Genomic DNA, 24,904 nt, shown 5'->3' with positions numbered 1-24,904 from the left:
GGTGGCGGCAGGGAGCGGCCGCCATCTCCCGGACTCACCGGCTCTTTGTGCCGCCACTTCTCGGCGGGAAAGACTTGTCCGAGGCCCGGTCTTCAGGCGTCCTCTCCCGGGAGGCCGCTACATTCGATTCCCCGCGAAACTGCGGTTGTGGGAAACAAGAAAGACCCGACCAGTGTCCCGGCTTCCGTAGGCGGACGGCTCGGCGGCCCCGGATGTTGATATGCCGCCCGCCCCGGAAACGGTGGCGGGTAACCCAAGCGGGCAGGGGCGGTGTTGCCGGGTCTCCGGAAGGAGACGTGGCGGCGGTTGGGCCCCGGTCTGCCTGGGCGTTTAGTAGTCCCGCCGCCTCCTCCTCCTCCTCCCCCTCCTCTCCTCTCCTCTGTGGGAAGAGGAGGCTGTGTCGGCGGCTGGAGAAATCGACGGTGGAGGATGGAGGAAGGAGGCGGCGGCGCGCGGAGTCTGGTCCCAGGCGGACCAGTGTTACTGGTCCTCTGCGGCCTTCTAGAGGCGTCCGGCGGCGGCCGAGCGCTCCCCCAACTCAGCGATGACATCCCTTTCCGAGTCAACTGGCCCGGCACCGAGTTCTCTCTGGTCAGTGCCCTCGCGAAGCCCGTAGCCATCTCTCTTCCTCCCGGCACTAAGGGTTTGGTCCCTTCCCTCGGTGTTCTACGCTTTTCACCCCTAGAACCATCTCTGCAGGCGCATGCCTCCTTCCCCAGTCCAAAACGTCATTTACTCCGCGTTCATTCATTCATACAACAAGTGTTTTCCGAACACGTTACGTGGATGTGCCTTCTATGCTAAGCATTGGGGATGCAGCGGTCACCTGCTCGCCCCTTTTTAAATCAGCCTCACAAGACCTTGCTAACCAACACTGCTCGCCCTGTGGAAGAAGCTTTCTTAGGACCACGTCAGGCGTACACTTTTATCTTCTTTTTGGAAAGTGGACCGCAGCTCTTCGTCCACCAACAGCCTTCTCTCCTTCAGTGTTACACCCGATGTGCTGCAGATATGAGCTCCCTCTCTCATATTCGTACTTTCTCTCGTGTGCACACACACGCACACACACACACAGAGCTCTTTTCCTTTCAAAGTTTTTTTTAAGAGGGCTTTTTGGCCTGTGAGATGTTAACGACGCTCTATGCAGAATATCCTTTATAGCTTTGATGTGTTACAACTATTACTTAAGATCTCGGAACATGAGGTTTTATGATCAGTTTTCCTGCGCTGAAGAACATTTATAACCCCACAGTAATGAAAATTTTCAGTCCTTTTTTTTGAGGAGTCGACTAGTGAAAAGTCTTCCTATGCTCTGAAGGCCAATAAAGATTGTGCTCTTAAAATACTTAACTGTATAATAAAACATGTATCTTGAAGTCCTAGGACATGCAAAACTTAAAAAAAAAAATCTTATTCCAATTACCTATAGTCATCTCACTTGGGAGACTGTTTTAGTATATTGTTCTATTACTATTTGATTGAAACATGAATAAGTGATACCATCATGTAAAAACAAGATTTACCAGGATGATGGATGTCATCATTACCACAACAGCTTTCAGTTTGCAAATGTTAGTTTTTGCTAATATTTCACACCTGGTTTGTTTCTCCACCCCTATTTTCAGTTCTGGTTATAGTAGTTCAAATTTAAGTAAATATTTCTCTGGGAAGCCAAGTTTATTTTTGGGTTAATGCCATAAAATATTGATAATATATTGAAATACTTAAATAAAAGTTGCAAGTCAAATTTAACTTAAGCAGGCTTGGGTGAGAATACTTTAGTCCAACCTCTCATATTGTTTCCAAAGAGCACACTTGGAATGAGCATGGCAAATGTTTAAAGAATGTGATCATTAAAATTTTTTACTCTTGCACCTGTGTTTTTTTTAATTTAAAAAGGCATGCTAATATGTGGCCTTGCAAACTTATTGACCTATAAGTGGATGACTAAAACTAGCCTTTTTAGAGGTTGCTACCAAATTGTCTTACAATTTTCTTTCTGGCACTGTTGTTTGCTGGCTAAAAATGTTATGCTATACCAACCTTTCACATATCTAACAATTTTATTTTGAAATTTTGTTTTTAATTACTTTTCTTTGGCAATGCAACATAATCTAAGGCGGGAACATTTGAAGAATTGAGGAGAAATTTTTTTTCATTTTTTTTTAAGTTTGAGTTAATTTGAGAAAAATCGAGAGACATTTTTATATGAGTTGCAAAAGGTCTATGATTCTCACACAAAAATAACCCCCAGGAGTCGTTATCATTAGTCTTGATTTTTTCAAAGAATATTTTTATAATTTTAAGGCTTCCCTTTCTTACTTTATGTAATTGAAACTATAGCCCTCCTCACCTGGCGCTGTCTTTTTTTTGTGTGAGCCAGTTGGTTGGACATTTGTATATAATTAAGCAGATGTATTTTATCTCTCTACCATCTAAAATTGAAAGGGACTAGATTAGATCCACATTTTTTTAGCTTTAAAATTCTGTGCTTTAAATCATCTTCCCATTCATATATATCAAAACTATATAATCAGTACAATTTTGCCTTCAATTAAGCACCAAAAATTTGTACATTTTTAAATGTTTACAGTAATGATTATGATATTCTTTACTGGTTTTTAGCATTCAGTTATCTTTTCATGCATATATTTTCTTTCTGAAATATCCCAATGTCATTAGTGTTCAATTATTCCTTACAGGGTTCATGGATTTCACCAAAGTAAAACCACAAAATAAGTCTAATTTTCTCTACTTCTGTTGTTAATATGGAAGTGTATTCCCACTCAAATACTTTCTCCAAACACTAGAGAAGAATAGTTCCAAGCATGTTATATATGTTGAAAACTTGTGCCTCTCCCAGGGTATTATCTCTCATCCTTTATCTTAATTCTTCCAGTTATCAAACATTAGGAATTTCTTCCCTACCAAGATATTTTTAAAATTCCTTAACCCTAAAGTACCCCTTTTGTTTAGTGTTATTATATTAAAATCTGATTTTTATCAAATCACTAAAATTGCCTCTTATGCTGAAAATACTTTAAGGGATTAAGTTACATAAAACAAGTTTTTTTACAAACTACCTGTAATTCTGTACATTCAGAATTTATTATATTTTCTTAAAGTAGAGACCTATTTCACAAAATCAGAAGGAAGCATTTTAGTAGTAGATTCAAAATTTTTTTTAACTTAGAAAATCACAAAAGATTAAAAAGATTACTTTTTTCCAGTAATTTCTATTACAAAAATGTAAGGTGAAGTTTGTTAAAAATTTTTACTTTGTGATCCCAATAAATGACTATTTTAGCAGAGTTTTCACATAGAAGAATTCCTACTTGGTCTGTTTTTTTGACGAAGAAAGTAGCCTTTCCTAAATTAGTGAAAAACAAGTCTCTGCATCTTCACTTAAGAATGGCGATGTCTTCTATTTTTGTTACCCCTTACCTAGATCTTAAAAACAACAGGCAGAGGAATGCATTTATCATATAGACATAAAACCCAAGACTAGTTTTTTATTACAAAAAAAGAATTGTCTTCCTTTCCTTTGCTGTGATTCCAAACAAGCAGTTCCTTTTTCCATTGTCAGCGCTGGTGATCATTTTAGTAAATAAGTCGATATTGCTGTAGAAGTCAGCTCTGAACATTAGAGTTGCAAGTACTTAAATAGAGGTGAATACATGTAAGTGCTAGTATCTGCGTTCACTACAGTACAGCAATGATTTTACAAGATTTCAGACCATCCATTGCTAAGTGAGTATGAGTCGTGCTTTGCAGAACTCACTATCATATTCTGAATATATCTGAAAAATATTGAAAGGCATTATAAATGTTATAGCAATTTGTTGGAGCAACTAAATAAATGTTTCTAAGGATTCCTTTATCACAAATTTAACTTTGCAACTCTCATTTTCAAATCTTTTTGATTCCCCTCTTCATTTATAATGGTCTTTAAACAAGGATCCTTGACTATAATCCAGGAGTCGATATGGTAACCTAAAAAAAATGTTACCAAAAGCTGATTCAAATATGTTAAAACAGTTAAGAGTGCACAGAATATGGAACCAGTCTACTTAGTTTAGCCATGTTACCTTGAACAAATTATTTAAGCTCTGGGCTTCGGTTTCCTTTTCTATAAGATGGATAGAATACTTGTTTTGAGAATCAATAAGTTAATAAATGTAAAGTACTTAAAATGGTACTGTTGTGTAGTTAATACAGCTAGTATTTACTGCTAATTTTAATTTTGTTTTATTGTCTTGAGAAAACATTGCCGAAACTTGCATTTGCATTTAAGATGACATTGATGTCAAGTAGTACTGGTTTTATTATGGTTAAGAGTTGTTTTTGTTAAATTGAGAAAAGAACAGAGGCACTTAATAAGAGTGGTTCTTTTCTTGCCAGTGATAGCCAGATAGTATAGTGGTTTCATAGTAGTGTAAGAGGAAAAAAGAGAGAATCTAGTTATCACAGAACCCATGTCATAGACTGTGAAACCTCTCCCCCAGTAGTTAGTGACATGTGCTATCACAGAGATTTCTGTTTAGTTAAATAATATTAGTTATAATAATTGAAATGTTCATTTGAATTATATTGGTTCATATTTGATTTGTGAATTTGGGTTCATTGTATAGAAAGCTTTAAGGATAGTTTTGTTGATATATACCAGGAGCCAGCAAACTACACTTTTGGGCCAGCCCAAAGGTGTAAAATATTTTTATTTCTGAAAATAAAATATTTTCAGAACACAGCCATTCTTATTCATTTACATATTGTTTATACACTTTCTTACTACAATGGCACAGTTGAGTAGTTGTAACTGAGACCATGTAGCCCACAAAGCCTAAAATATTAACTACTGGCCCTTCATAGAAAAGGTTTGCTGTCTATGGCCCTGAACAAGCCTGATCCCGTTTGATCTCGGAAGCTAAGCATGATCGGGCCTGGTTAGTACTTGCACGGGAGACCACCTAGAAAGACCAGGCATAAAAAATAAGGGATTGTAAACTGACAAGGTCCTTGCAATCTGTGAGATCAACCAAAGGTTACCTCACCTAAAAAAAAAGAAAAAAGTTTTGCTGACTGATACACTAAAAAAAGTTAAGTCAGCACAGAGGATTTATAGTGATTTTTAAAAGTAATTTATCCATACATTATCTAAATATGAAAAATATTGCACTATAATTTGTTCAAGTGCCCCATCCAGCAGAATTAAGAGTATTTTTGTAAAGTGCTATATATTCTCACATGTAGGTGGTAATTGTTAGTATGAGTATTCAGTGATGGTGTGTCCATGAACATTTATTGCCTCTTAACGCTTTTTAATCCATATTTTAACTTCAGTCTGTTACATTACTACTTTTTTCTTTATACTCCAAACTTTATTTTTGTTCATTTTTTCTGTTATGTTGTAACACCGATATAAAGTTTGTCACCTTCATTTTGTCATTACAAATACGTAGAATGTTTTCCCTTTACCTTGGAAATATGTTTAAAAATACTCTGTTGAAATGATGAATTAGTTTGACCTAGGACTATAAGCTAAGATATGCAATGTAATACAGTTTAACCAGAGAAAGTAATGTATATTTTTTGTTTTATTTCTAGCCTACAACTGGAGTTTTGTATAAAGAAGATAATTATGTCATCATGACAACTACACATAAAGAAAAATATAAATGCATTCTTCCCCTTGTAACAGGTGGGGATGAGGTATGTTTTTATAAATATATTGATAATCCCTGTCACCAAAGATATTTATTTAAAACATTGCAACCATGTGCTCTAAAATAAAATTGAATGACAGCTGTCTCAATAATCCTGTTCTACCATAAAAATAGTAATCACTTTTATTATCCTAAATTCTTTGATTTTACAATTCAGCTTAGAATAATTAGCAACCAGTTCTTAATGGTTTGAATGAAAATCTAACTCCACGCTTGCTTTCTTTTGTAGAAATAAGGGTTTGGAAACAAGATATAATTTTTAAATGCATATGACATTTTTTTTTATAAAAATTGCTAATAAATTTATAGGTGTTCTGTGCTTTCTCACTACCTTAGCTCATGCCCATTTCTTCCTCCTAAAATGCCCTAACTGCCTGTTATCCATCCTTTAAGGCAATGACTTCTTTCAAGATGAAACAGGAGAGGCAGCATGATAAAATGGAAAGGACACCAGCCTAGGAGCCAGGAGGCGAGGTATAGGCTATAGTTAGCTATGGAACCTTGAACAAATTTGAAACTTAATTCCTCTGCTCAATAAATTTACTGAGCTAATTACATAATATTTTCACGATCTGTAAAATGGAAATATTAAACTCAGTGAGTGCTTTCTTAGGTTTTGTTCAGATTTGAAATCTGTGAAAGATAGCTATCTGTCTCATTTTGTTTTAAACCTTAACACAAATACACAGAATCTCACACACACACATATATATATATGGTATTTGAGTCTGAACTGTAAAAATACATAGAAAACTAAGAAGTCCTTAAAATTTTCCAATATATTTGACAAGATTCCACTATTCTGAGGCTTTCATAACTAGAATTTGTTTGGATGCAAGCATTTAAAAATTCTGAAATGGGTTTATAAGAATTGTCCAGAAAACTGATACTCAAAAACCTTTTCTTAAGAGAAGAAAGAATGGAAGATTATTCTATGGCTCCATATTTTATACTTCAATTATTTTGAAAGAAGTGGTACACCATAGGATATTATTAAAAGTTTTGACTTTTTTACCCCTTTTTATTTCCAAGCATTTGTGATTTGACCAATGAGTTAATACCCAAACAGCAGTTGGGTAAAATTCCAGAATAATTGTAAGTATTAAACTCTAGTTCTTTCATAGGAAGAAGAAAAGGATTATAAAGGCCCTAATCCAAGAGAGCTATTGGAGCCACTATTTAAACAAAGCAGTTGTTCCTACAGAGTATGTATTTTATGTTCACTTGATAACTAGAAAATAAATTTCCAGCAGCCAATAGATGCTTGAAAATAATTCTGCATTTCTTTTTACTTTTTTATGTTGTATCAAATTTTTAATAGTAAATCTAAGCCATTGCTTAATAGTATTTTGTTCATTGAAAGCCCTGTATATTATATGCAGCAAACACCCAATAATACCAGTATCAAATAATATCATTTACCAAACTGCTTTGAATGTTATTCAGCTCAAAATAAATTTTCCTTATATAAAATTTTAATTAAAAATGCTAATTATTATTTTTTAAGCTATGTAGAAAATGATCCCTATGCCAGGTGGTTATTACAGACCCCATGTGTATTCTAGACCTATTTCCTTCACAGAATTTTCACAAATAACTAATTAGTGAAAACAACGAATAAGCTTCAGAAATTTTGTATTTTTCTGAGGCATAATAGTAAGTTTTACTTAATAAAAGCTTACCTTAAATTTTGAGAGAAATCTACTCAGCTACTTAAAATATCAAAAGGTAATTTAATGGAGTGATGTGGCTTTTGTTTATTTAAATGCATCTATCTTTCTTAGATTGAGTCTTATTGGACTTATGAAGTATGTCATGGAAAACATATCCGGCAGTACCATGAAGAGAAAGAAAGTGGTCAGGTATGTTTTTCTTTAAAATATGAAGAATAGAACATTATAAAATGAGAACTTTAATAAGATTGGTGGTTTTAAAGTTGTATTGAAAAATGCATTTGCAAAATACTTACTATATTTTTATTTTATTTTTAAATATAGAAAGTAAATATTCATGAGTACTACCTTGGGAATATATTGGCTAAGAACCTTCTATCTGAAAAAGGTTTGTTTCTATAGTTATTTGATAGTGATATTGGAATTTGATTTAAAGTAAATTTTCAGATTGGAATTTAAAAGATCTTATTGGAGACTATGAATTTTAAAATGCTAAAATGCAATCTTTTCATTATTTCCTGCTTTAATAACCATTATGCTTTTTTTCTACCCATTAAATTTTTAAAAATCTGATAAAAATATACATGTTAGTGTTATACAGTGTTAGTCTTGCTTGCTTTAAGCAAAGTTGTTATATATGGAAATAAACATGTAGAAATATCCCTCGAATTGTGAAATATTTTTTTATTCTATATTAAATTGGTCAATTAAGATTAAACTTTTCACTGAAATAAAAATACTTCAAAAGAATACGTTGTGGCAAGTTTTTATGCATCAAATAGAATATTTCCTAGGTAAAGATTAAATGACTATCCTTTCAAACAAAACCATTTCAAGGAAACTAAGAGTACTAAGATAAAAAGTATATGTATGTTTTGGGTCTTCTTTAGAAAGAAGTTTAAGATTACAAAGTTGATTGAAAACTTAGTCATTTGTATCTTACTAAGTCGCTGGTCATTCTTTCAAACTTACTCTTATTTCACAGAACAAGAAGCAGAAGAAAAGGAAAAATCAAAAGAGGCAAGTGACAAATGTTGATTTTTCTCTCTTAACATCTGTTGTTACTGAGGCATGAATTTATACAAGTTAATCGACAGAATATAGCCATGTGTTCTTTACCTACCAAATACTACAAAAGACTGGGTAGAAGAAAATATACAATATGTTTGGTTTTTCTGAGAAAAGTTACACTGTGATATTTTTATTTACTTTTAAGATCATACAAAAATAAACAGCCTTACCAAAGACATATCTGGGAAATTTTCTGTAACAGCATTATATCACCTCTGTGGTTTGCAGTAGTTCCCTCTAGTTAACATAAGAGCTTTTGCATTTTTTTTTCTATTGTTTGGTCTCTATCTCCTGTGGGTAAAACAGATAAACTATATATGTAAATAACAAGCTGCCAGACTGCAAGCATCTTAAAAGCAGGGACTGTCATTTTATCTCTTTACCCCACAGTGCAAAGCAGAGTATAACATAGATACTTCATAAATGTTTATAGAAAATGAATGCATAATTGATGACTAAATAGAATTGTTTAAAAAGAATGATTTTTTTAGGGTACCTAATCACAATTTTTAAGTGCCCCTGTAGTTCAAGGAATGCTCTCTGAATCTTAAGAGCTTCCACGAGAATTAAATAACTTGATAGAGGATATTTTTATAAATGATTTTTCATATCAGAATACTTTTATTAGAAGTAAGTGAAATGGCAAAAGGCCTTAAAAATTACTTAAAAGGGATGCCTATAACTTAAAAGGGTGGTTTTGAGGGGAATCAATAAGCTTAGTATAGATCCAGATAGCATTACTATTTTAAGAGATTTTAATTGTACAGAGTACCTCTGAAATAAAGTATTTATTTACTATGGCTTTAGAGGATAGCAAGATGAATTCAAAGTGTGAAATGATAAAGGAAGAAGATAAAAAGAGTAAGGGAAGAAAACTAGCATTTACTAAGCTTCAATTTATAAGCCTGGTATTGTGCCAGGCATGTAACAAAAGGTAATGCTTAACTCTCCCCTCAGCCTTTGAGTAATGTATTGTTATTTCTGCTTTTACTAATGACAAAAACTGAAATTTGGTCAAAGTTATAAAGCTAGTAAACTCAGAGACTGGATCTGAACCCTGGACTTTCTAATTCCAGATGTTAGCATGAAAATAACATATAAGAAATCTCAAAATATTTTTCCCTAGAAACATTTATTTATTGCCTGTTTTGGACCTGGTACTGACAAGGTGCCAAAGTGATACAAGATGAGTTCCCTGCCTCCAGAGAGCTTGCTTGGAGACATTAGTAATGATATCTTTTTAAAGCCTTACATTAGACTTTTATTTTGTGTATGTAGATGAAAGTATGAGAGCTAACTCCTTAATAATCCTTGTTTTCTGCGGTGATCTCTTTTATTCTCCTATTCCATGAAAATTTCTCCGTTTGTCTTTAGCTGGCCTTGAATAGATTTATATGAGTTTATATGCTGAAAAATATATCTGTTAATAGTAATAACAGGAAAGAAAAGAAAATTGATGAACTAGTGTAGTATTTAGATTCCTATTTAGAAGGTAGTGTTTTATTTTTATATAGCCCCACATTTTGACAAATCAGACTTTGAACCTCTAGAATCTAAATTCTAACACAGCCATTCACTGACTTTAGAAAGCTCTGACTAGCCCAGTATATTAATTTCCTATATTTTATCTTAGTCTGTTTCTTCAGAACTATTAAAACAATTCAGATTAATCAGGATATTGTAGCCTTTTATATACATGTACATTTACTTAACATCTTAATTTGAGCACTTGAGTAAAATTTTCTTTTTTTGCTGTATTAAACTAGCTCTGAAAATATGTATTTGCTCCTATAAGAACTTATGAATCGAAAGAATATTAGACAACTTATAGAAAATATGGAAATGTTACCTTTATAAATGTTAGTTTGTAAATATATAGTTTTCTTCCTTTCAGAATAAGTGCTTCTCCCATCCTCACTCCTACCCCCATTTCTAATGAAAAGTCTGTCTTATACTCTTTTTTTAAGATTCCCACTAAAAATATCGAAGGTCAGATGACACCTTACTATCCTGTGGGAATGGGAAATGGTACACCTTGTAGTTTGAAACAGAACCGGCCCAGATCAAGTACTGTGATGTACATATGTCATCCCGAATCTAAGCATGAAATTCTTTCAGTAGCTGAAGTTACAACTTGTGAATATGAAGTTGTCATTTTGACACCACTCTTGTGCAGTCATCCTAAATATAGGTAGGATGTGGATTTAATATTTTAAACATGAAATGCACGTATTTTAAAGTACCATATACTTTGCTTTAATGCTTTCTTCTTACTGAACAGATTCAGAGCATCTCCTGTGAATGACATATTTTGCCAGTCACTGCCAGGATCACCATTTAAACCCCTCACTCTGAGACAGTTGGAACAGCAGGAAGAAATTCTAAGGGTGCCTTTCAGGAGAAATAAAGAGGTATGAAAATTACCCAGCTGTATTTTCTCAGTGCTTCCTTTCCCAAATTTCAGAGCATATGTCAATATTTTAATGATTTCTATAGTACAGTAGTAATCATTTATTTTCCTTACTCAAAGTTTTAAATTCCAGTTCTTTTTATTGGTTTTAATTTTTTTTCCTTATTCTAATACTTCTCAGAAACTATTTTAGCATTCTCCAACACTTATGATTTCATATTTTAAAGTTTGACATCCTGTTCATTCTAAACTTAACATTCTCTTAAGTTTAATTTTTAACTAGTTGACTAGACTTCCCAGCTAAGCAAGGGCCTCTTGAAAAAATAGACTGCAGCCCATCAGTTTGCTGAACATATGCATAACTTCATTTTAGAAGCATAAAACACTGAATATTTGAAGCTTGTACTTTTTCTCCTCCCCTTACTCCAAGCTATTCTCTCTAGTTATCTCTGGTTCTTTTCTCCTCTGTACTAGTTTTTTTCCTACTTCCTGCCCCTTAAAATGTTGAAGTCCCTACAGTTCTATCCATAGCTGTCTTCTCTTCTTATTGTGCACAGTCTCCTTAAGAAAACTCATTCATGCCCATTCTTTCAACTTCTATTTATATGCCCATGAGTTCCAAATATACATCTGCAGTACTAAACTTTTACTAAACTCAAACCACAGTCACAATAATTAATATGTATTGAGTCTTAATAGCTGTTACCTAATTCTCACAACAACCTGCAAGATATACTGTTATTATTTTAACAGATTAGGAAATTAAGGTTCGGGAAGGGAAGTGACAAGTGATGGATTACAGATTAGAATCAAAGCAGTTTGATTCTAGAGCCTGTCCGCTTAACTACTTTTCTATGCTGCTTCTCCCCTTTGATATTCTATCTTCCATTTCCATCTTCCTAGTGGATATAGCCATAAACATTTTCAATAATCTCAAGCTCATCCTTTTTTTTTTCTTTCACACTGATCCTAGGCCCTACCTAATTGTCAAGTCAGAAATGAAATCATTTTTCTTACCTCTCTCTTGATTCATCTCTAACTTTGTTCATTCATTAAGAGCTATTAGTGTTATCTTCTAAATGCTTTTCAAATCTAACCTGTCATTAATTTAGCACCTTATCATTTCCTAGGACCAGAAACTAGTCTCCACACATCCCCTTTCTATTCCTTCGCACACAGCTGATTAAATGCTCTTTCTGAAATGAACATTTGATTATGTATTTAACCCTTTGGTGGTAAACATGATATATACCTCAGGATAAAATCGTTGATCATACAATGATTATATCAGGATAAAATCATTGATCATACAATGATTTTATCAAAGGGAAATACAAGCCCCTTAGTGATCTGGCTTTAGCCTTATCTCTTGTCACCATTTCCTTTATCCCAGCTATTTTGAACAACTTAAGAGTTTCCTAAAAGTACCAGATTCTTTCCAATCTCCTTGCCTTTGGATATATTGTTTCCCCTCTTCTGTTGCCTTCTCCACTCCCTCCCCTATGGCTGTTGAACTTCTACTTCTTTGGCTTAAAGACATGATTCCAGTGTCACTTCCTTTGCAAAAGAGCCAGGACTTCTAGTAGATTGGTTTTTTTCCCTATGGTTCTTACATTAAAATGAATGGAAAATAAACTATGCTTTCATTACTTTGGGGTTTCTAACTTCTTGCATGTTACCAGTTATGCCGTGGCTACTTAACAGTGGTTTAGTTAACTAACATTTAGCTGCAAGGCCTATTTCTTCCCTTCTCTTGAATATTTATTGCAAAAGTATTACCAGAATCTTTGTGGATATTGTGAACACTGCTATTCTGATAGGAGGGAAAAATTATCTTAATATTAATCGGCATTTGATTTGAAGTACTGTATTAAAAGATTGGAGATGGAATTTTCTTCTGGTCTTTTTTCTTCTGGTCTTCTCCTTGATAGTGATTTAAATACTGACAGGTACTTAAGTCAGCTGGATCAAAATGCTTCACAAATCCCAACTTTAATTACTCTTCAATAAAGAAGTGCCAGTTTATTTTAATTAATGTGTTTAATCTTCCAATTGAAAAAAAATTGTTTTTAAAAAGCTGTTGATGGTAATGCTTTCAAAATATGAGAGGATCTTTAGAGTACATGTTGTATATGAAAATCTTAGGTAATACTATAGGATGAGTAGTCACTTAAAACTGATCATATTTATTTCAGAATCATATTTTTTATAAACTAGTTTATTACACATAACTTTTCTTTTAAAATTTGATATTTGGCAAGTGGTTTGCCTCTTAAGTGTGGATCAAGCTTCGTCATAAAGAATTTTTTTAATAAAAATACAAATCTGGCATCAGAATTTTGGTTTTATCTGTATTATTATGTTACATTAATTTGGAAATTGCTAGACTATCAGGACTCTATTTTATGAATTTCTAAACCCTACTATGAAAACTACTATCATCTTGCTTTTATTGGAATAGTTTTCCTTAAAAATGACAGTAGATATTCTGTCCACAAAAAGCAATAATAAATGGTCATATTTCTATTCTTCCTACCTCTTGTCCTTATCTCAGCTGCAGTGTTATTATTTTTCTTCATTAACTTTACTATAGGTCTGATGTATTCTAAGTAATTAGTTTAGTCTATTAGACTTTAGCTCCTTAGGAGCAGTGACTATCTCGGCTTCATTTTTAATACTCAGCACTTAAAATAGTACCAGGAGCATAGTAGGCTCTGAACGTAGAAAGAGTTATACATAAAATTCAAGGTCCTTTCAAAAAATAAGAAGCCATCTTGGCAACCTTTGTTCTTCTTTAACATTGGAGGAGAGAAAGGAAAAGGTCATTGGTTTCTAGAGTAACCATCCAGTGACTTCTCCAAGGGGAAGTAGAAGAAAAGAACCACAATAGATTAATGGCACCTAGAGCAGGTGAAAAAGGAGACATCGTGTTCAGTATACATTTACTGGGAACTCTTTTAATATTTAGTTTTTTAAATTATTTTATTCAGTTATAATTGGTACACTCACTTCTTCAATTCTGGCCTAGCTAGATTCATTTCTTCTTAACTCCCTGTCAATACCCAGTTAACTACCAGATTCTAACTCATTAACCTCTTTCAAAACTGCCCTCTTCTCTCCATCCCTATCTATCACTCCCATACTTAAAGTTCTCTTCATCTCTGTCCTAGGTTACTGCAACTCCTAAGTTGGCTCCCCACCTCCAGATTTTTTTCTTACTCTTCCTTCTTCCCTGTCACTGCTAAAGTGATTACTTAAAAATCTGATCACTCCATATCTTTGCCTGAAACTTATAAGTTAATGTCTAAACTTAGGATTATATAGTTTTTCACCATTTAGTGCTTGCTTATCTCTTTTGCTTTAGATGTCATACCACACCACACATCTTTGCTTTTACCTTTTCCTCAGGTGTACATGTGTATGCATACACAGACACAAAACACACACCCAGACATTCACATAAATCACAAATTATCATTTATGTTTTAAGAATTAATCAACAGTTTTCTCTTTGTGAAGTCTTCATGTTCCAATTCTTCATCAAAGTCTATTTTAATCACTCCTACCTCTGTGAATCTGCTGGTGCTTGCACCCTTATTAGTTGGTGTCTTCCATTACTAAATTGCAGGTTCCTCCAGGACAACCAAGTCCTGCTTCATTTGAATAATTACAACTAATATTCATGTTTTCTCCCACTCAATTTCTCTTTATACTGCTTGTTATCCTTTCTTTACCCATAGTAACCACATTTTTCAAAACTAAATGTAGAGACACAAAATCTAACAAGTAGCAAAGTACTTATAAGAATAATGAGACAAAATATGTGAAATGGAAATTATCCCTGTACGTGAAGAATGGCCACCATACCCCTAACAGGTAGATACTTTTTTCCTAGAGCTTTCTCTACAATATTAAGCATTCCAAAATTTATTTTCTTAAAACATGTTAAAAATGAGTAGACAACTTTTATTTTCCAAATTTTCTACAGTTTAAAAATAATTTTAAGTCATAACTGAAAATATTAAGTGTCGCAAAGGAACTCTTAAACATATATATGTTTAATTTTAGGAAGATTTGCAATCGACTAAAGAAGAGAGATTTCCAGCAATCCACAAAGCCATTGCTGTTGGTTCTCAGCCGATGCTCACTGTTGGAACAACCCACATATCCAAATTGACAGATGACCAACTCATAAAAGAGTTCCTTAGTGGTTCTTACTGCTTTCACGGGGTGAGAAGTGGACCTTCAGTTTAAATATTTATCTTGTAGCTTTCGCTTGTGTGTTGTTTAGTCAAAAGTCATTAGGAGCATTGAAAAAGGTTTTGATCTATAAAGAAATGGCAGGTTTCTGGAAGCCTCCCAATGCACATTTTCTCTCTTACTATACATCTTACTATAATCTAATCCATAGCCATTACGTTCTCTTTACTCACAAGCTAACACTTGACCCTTTTGTAACAGATAATATATATACCTAAGTCACATGTGATTTTGGTTGATTGCTGGAATGGGCGTGTGGTTGTATAGCCTACATTTTGGTTATATAGCAATCACATTTAAAACTTGAGTTAACATCTACAAAGGTAAGATTTTACTCCAATAGCTCCAGTGAGAAATACACTTACAAGTGGAATTTTCATTTAATTTTATTTTATCAAGTCTACAGCAGTAATTTTTTGTCTATTTTTTATTTCTCAGTAATTTTTAATTTCAATCAAACTATTGCTATTACATGTTTTAAAAATTATAAATACTTCTGTCACTATCATGTGGCAATATTGAGACAGGCCCTAGTCCCCCTTTTGCTGTACGTAACTTGATTTGTTTTCTTTCCTGTAGGGTGTTGGTTGGTGGAAATATGAATTCTGCTATGGCAAACATGTACATCAATACCATGAGGTATAGAACAGCATTTATATCATTCTACCTCTAGATGAATTAAAGTTTTTAAAATCTTTTGTGGAAAAAAAGGGAGGCTGGTGTTACTTTTAGTTATGAGATGATTTTAATGTGGAAATACTCATTAAACTGTCCAAATTCTAGAAAATGGAAAACTTGGTACTAAGTCAGTCATCTTAAAGTAACATTGTTTATTAACTAATCAGATTCTTGTATTACTATGAGCCTGGGAGAATAATAAACTAGTGTGACTAACCTGTTTAGCTTTGACTGAGAAATTAGTCATTGTTATAATTCATCTTTTCTTTTTTTTTTTCTTTTCAATCCAACTTTCCCCTTAGGATCCTTGCTACCTTTCTGTTCCTCACTAGCTGCTGGTTGCTAATGTCCAAAATCATACTAATTTATTGCTGCCCCAGATAAGCTTTGCACTTAGGATCCTAAACTAAGCACCAGTCCTGGCTTTCCACATTTAAAAATTCATTAAGGTGATGTGCCAAATTAACAGCTCATTCTTATAGTCTTCATCCTTTAACAACCCTAAACTGAGAGTTTGTCATTTAGCTGGGGTTCCTCTAATACTAGTTTCTGTAAATAAAAAAAAAAACTGCGTTTTGTTTTGTTTTGTTTTGTTTTGTTTTGTTTTGCATTCCCATTCCCTCACCTCCTCCCCTTCGGCAACCATCAGCTTGTTCTATATATCCATGGGTCTGTTTCTGTTTTGTTTTTTTTTTTTTTTTTTTTTTTTTTTAGATTTCACATATAAGTAAGATCGTATGGTATTTGTCTTTCTCTGTCTAACTTATTTCACTTAGCATAATGTCCTTTATGTCCATCCATGTTGTCACAGATGTCAAGATTTCATTCTTTTTTATTGCTGAAAAAAAATTACATTATTCTACAAGTCATCTTTAAATTAAAGTGTATGTATAAGATAATACATTATTGCTAGAGGTAGTAAAATAGGGTAAATGCAGCAAGTTTCTCAGCCAAAAGAGTATATCATGTCATCTAAGTTTAAGTTTTAAGAGTAGACACATTGGCTATTGGCTATTTATTCTTCTTTTTTTGATAATTTCATAAATCAGATAGCATAGTCTTCCACACTTGAGCCAAGCTGCTTAAATTCTGAAGTTGAAGCCACAATAACTTTGTCATCATTGTACTTTGTTTGGTAAGATAAACTACTAGATGTTGAAGACAAACATTTATAAATACTGACCTGTTTTAAAAGGTTCTTCTTAATTCTAAAAAGAAATAATAACTAGCAATTAGAAATTCTGTATTGGCCCTCTTGAGGTGTTTTGAGCCAGTCTTAAATTCTAAGATGGATCATACCTGGAAAGATCATCAACTCACCTGCCACATTTAAATCATTCTAAATTTATGAAGCATCTGTCAACTAGGACATTTTTTCTTCACTTAAACCTGAGAAGTTCGATTTCACTATTCTTTCCATTTTTTCTTTTTGCTTTGTAGATGTTTTATTATTTTAATAACATTTATTAGTACAGAAAAATGATAAAGTACATGTGTCCTCTAACTACAGCCCAGATAATACCCAGTGGCTTTTTTTAAAGGAATGTATGCCGTTGATTCATATCCCAAAAGTAACTGCTATTAACTTTTTTTCAGTTAACAAGATAAATAATACATATACATAAATGTTGGTATAACTTTTTTATTTATACAGAAGAGGTCTACTAGATGCACTTCTCTGCACTTATTGTTTTCATTTAGTATCTTAGAGATATTTCTTTGTCAACAAAAACTGATCTCATTCTTTTCAGCAGGTACAGAGGGTTCTGTCTGTACCCATAATGTATTTAGCCAGATTGCTACTGATGGACCATTATGTTGTTTTCAGTTTTGCTGTGATGGTATCTTAGTGATCATTTTTAAATAGTTCTGTTGGTGGACTTTTGCAAATATATTCATTATATCTTTGCTAGGTCAAAGTATATGCATGCTGAATAATTGCCTTCCAAAGGATTAGACGAGTTTACTTTCCCCTTAACAATGGCTGTTTTCCCATACACTTGCCAACACTAGGTTTTTATCAGTCTTATTTTGGCCAAGGTCATATAACCTAGAACTTTATGCCAGGCACTGTGCTGGGTATTAATATACATTTGATTAGTAGAATTAAAAGCCTTTATAGCGGTAAATGAAACAGGCACAGCCAAGATATAAAAAGAACAGAGTGGTATATAGTGCTCACTGTATAACAGGCACTGTTCTAAGTACTTTACACATATTATCTCATGCACTGCTCATAACAACCATAAGAGGTAAGTATTGTTATTCCAGGATGAGGAAGCAAAAGCAAAGATTTAGTAACTTGCCTAAAATGACAGGAAATAAATGGTGAAATTAGAATTCAAATCCAGACAGTCTTGTTCCATATCCAACCTCTTAATCCATGTCTGTCTAGGAACTTATAGTGTGGTTGCTAAAAGAATGTTTAATGGCTCTCACTTCCGCTAGGCAACAAGCTCCACTAGGGCAGTGGATGTGCCTGTTTCATTTACCACTGTAAGGTTTTTAATTCTACTAATCAGATGTATATGAGTGCCCAGCACAGTGCCTGGCATAAAATATGAAGGAGAGGAAGACAGGAAGGAAGGAACAAAGGGAAGGAAAAGGAAGGAGAGAGAATGAAGTCTACATGCAGGACATCATATAGTTAGTGTTTTTTAAAAATAATAAAAGCAGAATGGGGAAGGGGGTTTCTGAACAGTCTTGAAGCAGAAATGAGCATGGTATCAAATGAGTAATGTGAAAAGTAGTATAATTTGAAGGTTTACATTTTAAAGTAGAAGTTAATTGAAGATAGGCTCAGTGTGGCTGCAGGGTAAGAGATAGAGGCCAAAGATTTGATTAAGAATCACAGTACTATGTGAGATTAGTAGTATGTTAGGTATAGGAGATTTAAACTCTTGGTTGGGGGTGAGATGTTGGCAGTGGAAACATAGAGGAAGAGTCTGAAGCCACTAACGTCCCCAGGAAGAAAAGTGACAGGGCTGACAGATGTAGGAGAGGAAGGAAATAGAAGAATCAAAAATAACTATATCTGGAGCTAGTCTGACTAGAAAGTAGTTTCATTTTTTCAGAGAAAGAATAAAGAAGATGATAAGCTCATATTTCTACTTGTCAAGTTTGACTAAAACATTACCTCTAAATATAGATTGTCCACTGTGCAGATGAAGGTAAGGACTTTAGCTTATAAGCCATCAGCAGAAATGTCTACTTGATGATGTCAAGCATGCATTATCAGAAATATTTTTTCATATATTAGGACAAAGATAGTGGGAAAACCTCTGTGATTGTGGGGACATGGAACCAAGAAGAACATATTGAATGGGCCAGGAAGAACACTGCTAGAGCCTATCACCTTCAAGACGATGGTACCCAGACAGTCAGGTAACAATTAACTTTGCTTGCCTTTGGATCTGATTAGTAGAATATTTAAAACTCAGAATGTTGAAAACATAAAGTTTAACCATTGAAGTAAAATCTCTGGTCAGTTTTTCACAGGGACCTCTCTTAGGGTAGTTTTCTTTTAGTGGGGAAACACCATAGTGTAATAGTTAAGAGCACAGTCTTCGAAGGCCACTGCCCTGAATTCAAATGCTGGCTGGCTCTTCACTGACTACCTCGGGCAAATTTCATAATCTTCTTCAGCCTCACTTTTCTTATCAAGTAGTATTTGCCTCATAGAATTGTTGTGACATCTAATGAAGCAATTCAAGTAAAGCTTAGTACTTGGCTGTAGCATGCAATAAACTGGCTGCTGCCTTTGACAGTGGAGGTGGTGTTAGCAACAGTAGCTCAATTCCAGGTATTAGGTCTGAGGCTGTTATACAGCATTTGTCTCTCTCATGTGTAATCTAGCTCTTTAAGTTGTTTAGTTCTATTTAAATATACTCTAACATTTCCCTTTGTTACTTAACCTTTGGGAGAGAATGGTTGAACATAGTTAAACTTTTTTTTTTTTTAAAAAACTACGTCATTTCTTTTGAGCTATATAGGTATGTATAGGTATATAGGTATAGCTAAAGTGAATTAATCTCTTATTTCCCAAGAATAACTAAACTTTAGCTTTTCTAGTAGTCTAGAAAATTGCCCAGTGAGTTTTAATTCATTTTTTTCCCTTCTTGAGTGTTAACTTTGTCTTTCCTACCATAGATGGTATTGAGACTGTTTTCAGAATGAGCTGACTCTTTAGGCTGACCAAAATCAAAGTTAACAAAATTAACAGATAGGCATGTAAGTATTAGAATAACTAGAATATACTAAACAGAAGGATTTTTCTTACATTTGTATATGTTTCATATGAAAATAGCTCATGTATCATGTACAGTAGATATTGAAGCACAGGAGTGTGAGGCTAGCAAAATTAAAGTTTTTCTTTGGATCCTGCTCGTTTGGAATTTATAGAGGCTTAATCTGTGTACACCTGCACTACAGTATTTTAACGGGTGGAATGGATAGAAGATGGGAAGATGGGAAAACTATTCCACAAAGCAAATAATATACAGGGCTAGAGAAATGGTTAACTTTAAAAGAACTGTTTGTATTCAAATAAATAATATGCAAGTTGAAGATCATTCTTTTAAACCGCTACAAAGTATCTCAACTTTATATTCATTTTATAGAATCTGAGAGATTCTCTGTGACATAGCCCTAAAAACGTATTTTAAAAGAATATTTTATACTCAGTTTTTTTTAACTAATGCAAAATTAATCCTCTAATAATCATCTTCTCACCCTACTCATTACAGTTACTCTGAGTTAGTGAAATTTTTATTTAATAAAACTTGTGTGTTTTTCTGATTCAGGATGGTGTCACATTTTTATGGGAATGGAGATATTTGTGATATAACTGACAAACCGAGACAGGTGACTGTAAAACTAAAGTAAGTTGGCTCATCAAATCATGATCTGTGCCTTTCTCTTCAATCTACTTCCTATGGGCAAATGTTTTTATAAATATAAAATGTAATTATGAATAATTGTATTAATCCATAATTATTTATGAATTAATGTATTATCATAGATTATTCTTTTTGTACATCAACTGTAATTGAAAAATAAAATTATTTAAATTATTACCTCTAAAAAATTATTTTATTCTAAGATTAAAATTAACTTTAATAATTGTTATTTATTCATAAGTTATAATAATTACTAAATTATTATAAATAATATTCAAATCTTAAGTTATACAAGGCCACTTATATGGAATTTTCATAGCTTAAGAGGAAAATTATTTTAAATGATTTCATATAGTTCAGGCAGCACCTTAAAGTACTCTCTTTTAGGTGTAAAGAATCAGATTCTCCTCATGCTGTTACTGTATACATGCTAGAACCTCATTCCTGTCAGTATATCCTTGGGGTAAGTAAAAAATTAATACTCAGGAATTCATTTTGGGGCCACATTTTAATTTTTAACATTAAGTTTAGAAAGACCTTCAGAAGTCTCTAAAATTTAATATAGCCACTATACTACCTCTATAAAAGCTGATATCTTTTTTATGAAGGTAGAATGTATATAAAATTAAATGCAGAGATCTTAAATTGTCAAAACTCATCAAACTCAATACTTTATATACCTATGTAACTTTCATCCAAAACAAAATATCTATCACTGCAGAAAAATTTTTTAGACCCTTTCCCTGTCAGTACTCCTCAGTCCCTAAAGATACCTCTTTCTGATTTTCAACACTACAGGTCAGTTTTGCCTCTTTTTTGGTATCATATGAATGGAATTATATAGCATATAATTTTTTATGTCTGGCCTCTGAGTATGTCTTTCAGGCCCAACCATGTTGTTGAATGTATCAGTACTTTGTTCTCTTTTTATTACTGAATAGTATTCTTTTGTATAAGTATACCACATTTGCTTATCCATCTCCTGTAATGGACATTTGAGTTCTTTCTCACTTTTGATTGTATGAATAAGGCTACTATGAATATTTTTTTTTACAACTCTTTTTGTGGTCATAAATTTTTATTTCTTTTGAGTAAGTACCTGGGAGTGGAATTGCTGAATCATAGATTAGATATGTTTAACTTTTGCCAAACAGTCCTCCTAGTAGTTATACTATTTTACACTTCTAGCAGCAGTATATAAGAATTCAGTTGTTCCACATCTTAACTAACATTTGGTATATTGTTAGCCTTTTTATTTTAGCCAACTTAGTGGTTTTAATTTGCATTTCCCATATTAAAAAATGGTTTTGAGAACCTTTTTTGCATGATTACTCATTCACATATCTTCTTTTGTAAAGTGTCTCGCCAAGAAAAAATTATTCTGACACTTGTTAAAACAACAAGGCTTTATTTGGGACTATTACAAAAAGTGTCAAGACTATCACAGTAGGGGAGAGAAATCCAGCTCAATTCCAAATACAGCAAAAACAGCTAGGAATGTATAGCGAACAAGCAGAAAGCAAGAAGAAGAGGTTGGCCAATGAATGAAAAATTACTAAGAGGATACATCAAGGGTAGGGCATTCTTGCTAAACTGACTTATTATTGCTGAAGGCAAGCCAAGATGATCAGATATCAAAGATGAGAGATGAGGAATTCGATCAGATATGGATGGTGATTCTCTAACTGATTTATCAAGATTTTTTGCTGCAAACTGAATTCCGCAGGTCTGAGATAGGTCCCAAAGATGGAATCCTCAAAAGAGCTTAGGAGAGCCTAACTGTGGTTTCATCAAGGAGACAGTTTTTGTCAGTCTTTTACCCATTTTTATTTTTTTCTTCGTCTTATTATTTATTTCTAGGAATTCAAATATACTCTGGATATGAGTTCTTTGTATTTATATTGCACGTTTTATTCCGCAGTCTGTGGCTTGCCTATTTATTTTTTAATGCCTTTTTAGAAGCAAAAGGTTATTTGATGGAGTTCATTTTCTCAGTATTTTCCCTTTTATTGCTAATGCTTTTTTTGTTCAAAGAAATTTTGCCACCCAAAGTCACATAGATATTATTTTATATTTTCTTTTAGAAAATGTATGATTCTATCTTTAATTTTTATATTTACCTTGGTTGGAGTTTACTCGGCTCCTTGGATTTGTGAGTTGATATCATCAATTTTGGAAAAATTTTGGATATTATCTCCTCAAAGATTTCTTCTGCCCCACTCTTTTTCCATTTCTCAAACTCCAATTAAACATGTTAGTTTGAATTTGTCCCAAAATCTCAGATACTCTGTTTTATTCTCACTTTTTTTTCCTTTGTTTCAATTTGAGTCATTTCCAGTAAACTATCATCAACTTCATTGATTCTTTCCTCTGCTATGTCCCATCAAACCTACTTCGAATGAATTTATTTCTGATATATTTTTCATTACTAACATTTTCATTTAGTTCTTTCTTATAGTTTTCTTTTTTCTGCTAAAATTCCCTCATCTATTCACACATGTTGTTTACCTTTTCCACTGTTTCCTCCATCATATTGATTATAATTATCTTAACATCTGATAATGTCAACACCTGGTACATCTTTGGGTTACATTTTTCTTTGCCTTTTTTTAAATTGTACACTGATTATTATGCCATAATCTTCTATTTTTTATTGTATAAAACCTAGCTGTATATTCTTATTCATGTCCTTTACTTTTACTTTAGAGATAAAAATATTTTCTTATCTGGTATTTTGTATGGATGACTAAAAATTGTTTTTCAAAAAGCTCAATTTGTAGAAATAACATTGGATGGTTTATCAAAAACAAGGGCTCATATACATTTAACAAAAATATATACATATATTCATTCGGCAGAATAATACTGAATAAAGCAACTTATTAATGGTTTTGTTGTTTTTGTTCTTTAGGTTGAATCTCCAGTGATCTGTAAAATCTTAGACACAGCAGATGAAAATGGACTTCTTTCTCTCCCCAACTAAAGGATAGTAACGTTCAGGGAAAGAAAAGGTCATTGAAAGTCTTGATGACTTCTGTCTGACCGACCATTATAGAGTTCTCAGCCATTGGACTTCATCTAAATGATCATATAAAAGAACTCTCAACCACTTTGTGAATATATATGTATATATAAGAGGTTATTGATAAACTTCTAAGGCAGGCATTTGTCTCATTCTTTTCATTTTTATTGTGTCTTATGAGCTGATTGTGTTCTTTGCTTGGATAATATGATTCCAAAATAAATCTCATCCAAGCAATTTAGAGTCTAGTCTAATAAAATGTCATAATTGTACCTATTGAAAGTTTTTAAATAATAGATTTATTATGTAAATTATAGCATCTATAACTAGTTAATGAAGTAAAGATAATGAAAAAAGAAATTGATAAGAGGTTTAAATGAGAGACCATGTAAAATATGTATTCCAGTGCCTGAAATCCTTTCAACAAATTTTTAATTTGCAACTGCTCTCTACCAGGTATTAAACTAGAAGCTAGGCACATAGTAAATCCTCACATACAAGTTTTCTTCACCTCTGTTAATCTCAAGAAACTCTTATTTGTAATAGGTTTCTTCTCTTCTCTCAAAACTTTTATATTTCTTTCTCCTTAATATAAGTGTGTTTTCTCTCAAAGTATGTACCTGGTGTAAACAGTCAGTGATTCTTCTCTTTTGACTTAGAATAATTTACTCTAACAAAACATACTGTGCTGGCTATCCTTTGTACTTGCCTACTGTGTACTACAGATTTTAGTTCTGGGCAGTTTTACGGCACAATATTTATTTTAAAGTGAATAAAATGTCCACAAGCAGTGTTGTCATGTAGTCAATGGCAGATTATTTAGTTCCTCTATTTTCTCCATTACCCTATGGCACACAAATTTATCCTGTTGCATTTTAGACATACATATCTAAATAAAGACAGAAAAGCGTCCATAAAATACTTTACTTTTCCTCCTCTTTAGTAGTTCCGGACAAGATATTTTACTTTAGGTTAATACAATTGACTATTGGAGGGCTATTTGTAGATTTTAGTAGGAAACAGCACATATAGAAAGAGTATGCACTTTGAATTAAAACCTAGGTCCAGATACTGTCTTTAACTAACTGGCTGTGTGATCTTGGACAGATCAATTAACCTCTTTGAGTCTCACTTCCTCTTTTGTAGAGAAACTGCTCACTTCATAAGGT

General features: G+C 33.2%; 2 protein-coding genes across 3 annotated transcripts in view; one reads left to right on the top strand and one right to left on the bottom strand.

Moving 5' to 3' along the window:
• ASB3 (ankyrin repeat and SOCS box containing 3) overlaps nt 1-179 on the bottom strand; it is an 85,417-nt gene extending 85,238 nt beyond the window's left edge. Inside the window, exon 1 of the mRNA XM_039887167.1 lies at nt 39-179. The gene's annotated coding sequence lies outside the window, so the exon portion shown is untranslated. The remainder of the gene's footprint in view (nt 1-38) is intronic.
• On the top strand, nt 180-24,538 carry ERLEC1 (endoplasmic reticulum lectin 1). 2 transcript variants are annotated; one of them, XM_039887172.1, is made up of 14 exons: nt 180-591; nt 5,605-5,709; nt 6,848-6,928; nt 7,508-7,585; nt 7,721-7,784; nt 8,382-8,416; nt 10,435-10,658; nt 10,749-10,878; nt 14,946-15,107; nt 15,717-15,776; nt 19,075-19,199; nt 20,618-20,695; nt 21,101-21,176; nt 23,625-24,538. In XM_039887172.1, the coding sequence occupies exons 1-14, from the start codon at nt 430-432 to the stop codon at nt 23,694-23,696; spliced, it is 1,452 nt and encodes a 483-aa protein (XP_039743106.1). In that variant the 5' UTR covers nt 180-429; the 3' UTR covers nt 23,697-24,538. The 2 variants fall into 2 exon arrangements, with proteins under 2 accessions (XP_039743106.1, XP_039743107.1); XM_039887173.1 differs by lacking the exon at nt 6,848-6,928 and having other exon boundaries at nt 283-591.
• Nucleotides 24,539-24,904: the final 366 nt, after the last annotated feature.

The sequence above is a fragment of the Pteropus medius genome, unplaced genomic scaffold (assembly GCF_902729225.1).
Source record: "Pteropus medius unplaced genomic scaffold, Ma_sr-lr_union100, whole genome shotgun sequence".
Lineage (NCBI taxonomy): Eukaryota > Metazoa > Chordata > Mammalia > Chiroptera > Pteropodidae > Pteropus > Pteropus medius.
This window is presented reverse-complemented; position numbering and strand designations above follow the sequence as displayed.

Coding starts and splice junctions, on each gene's coding strand:
- ERLEC1 (XM_039887172.1), top strand. CDS start 430: ATGGAGGAAGGAGGCGGCGGCGCGCGGAGTCTGGTCCCAGGCGGACCA. Junction 10,879..14,945: donor CTTTCAGGAGAAATAAAGAG/GTATGAAAATTA, acceptor GTTTAATTTTAG/GAAGATTTGCAATCGACTAA. Junction 21,177..23,624: donor CCTGTCAGTATATCCTTGGG/GTAAGTAAAAAA, acceptor TTTGTTCTTTAG/GTTGAATCTCCAGTGATCTG.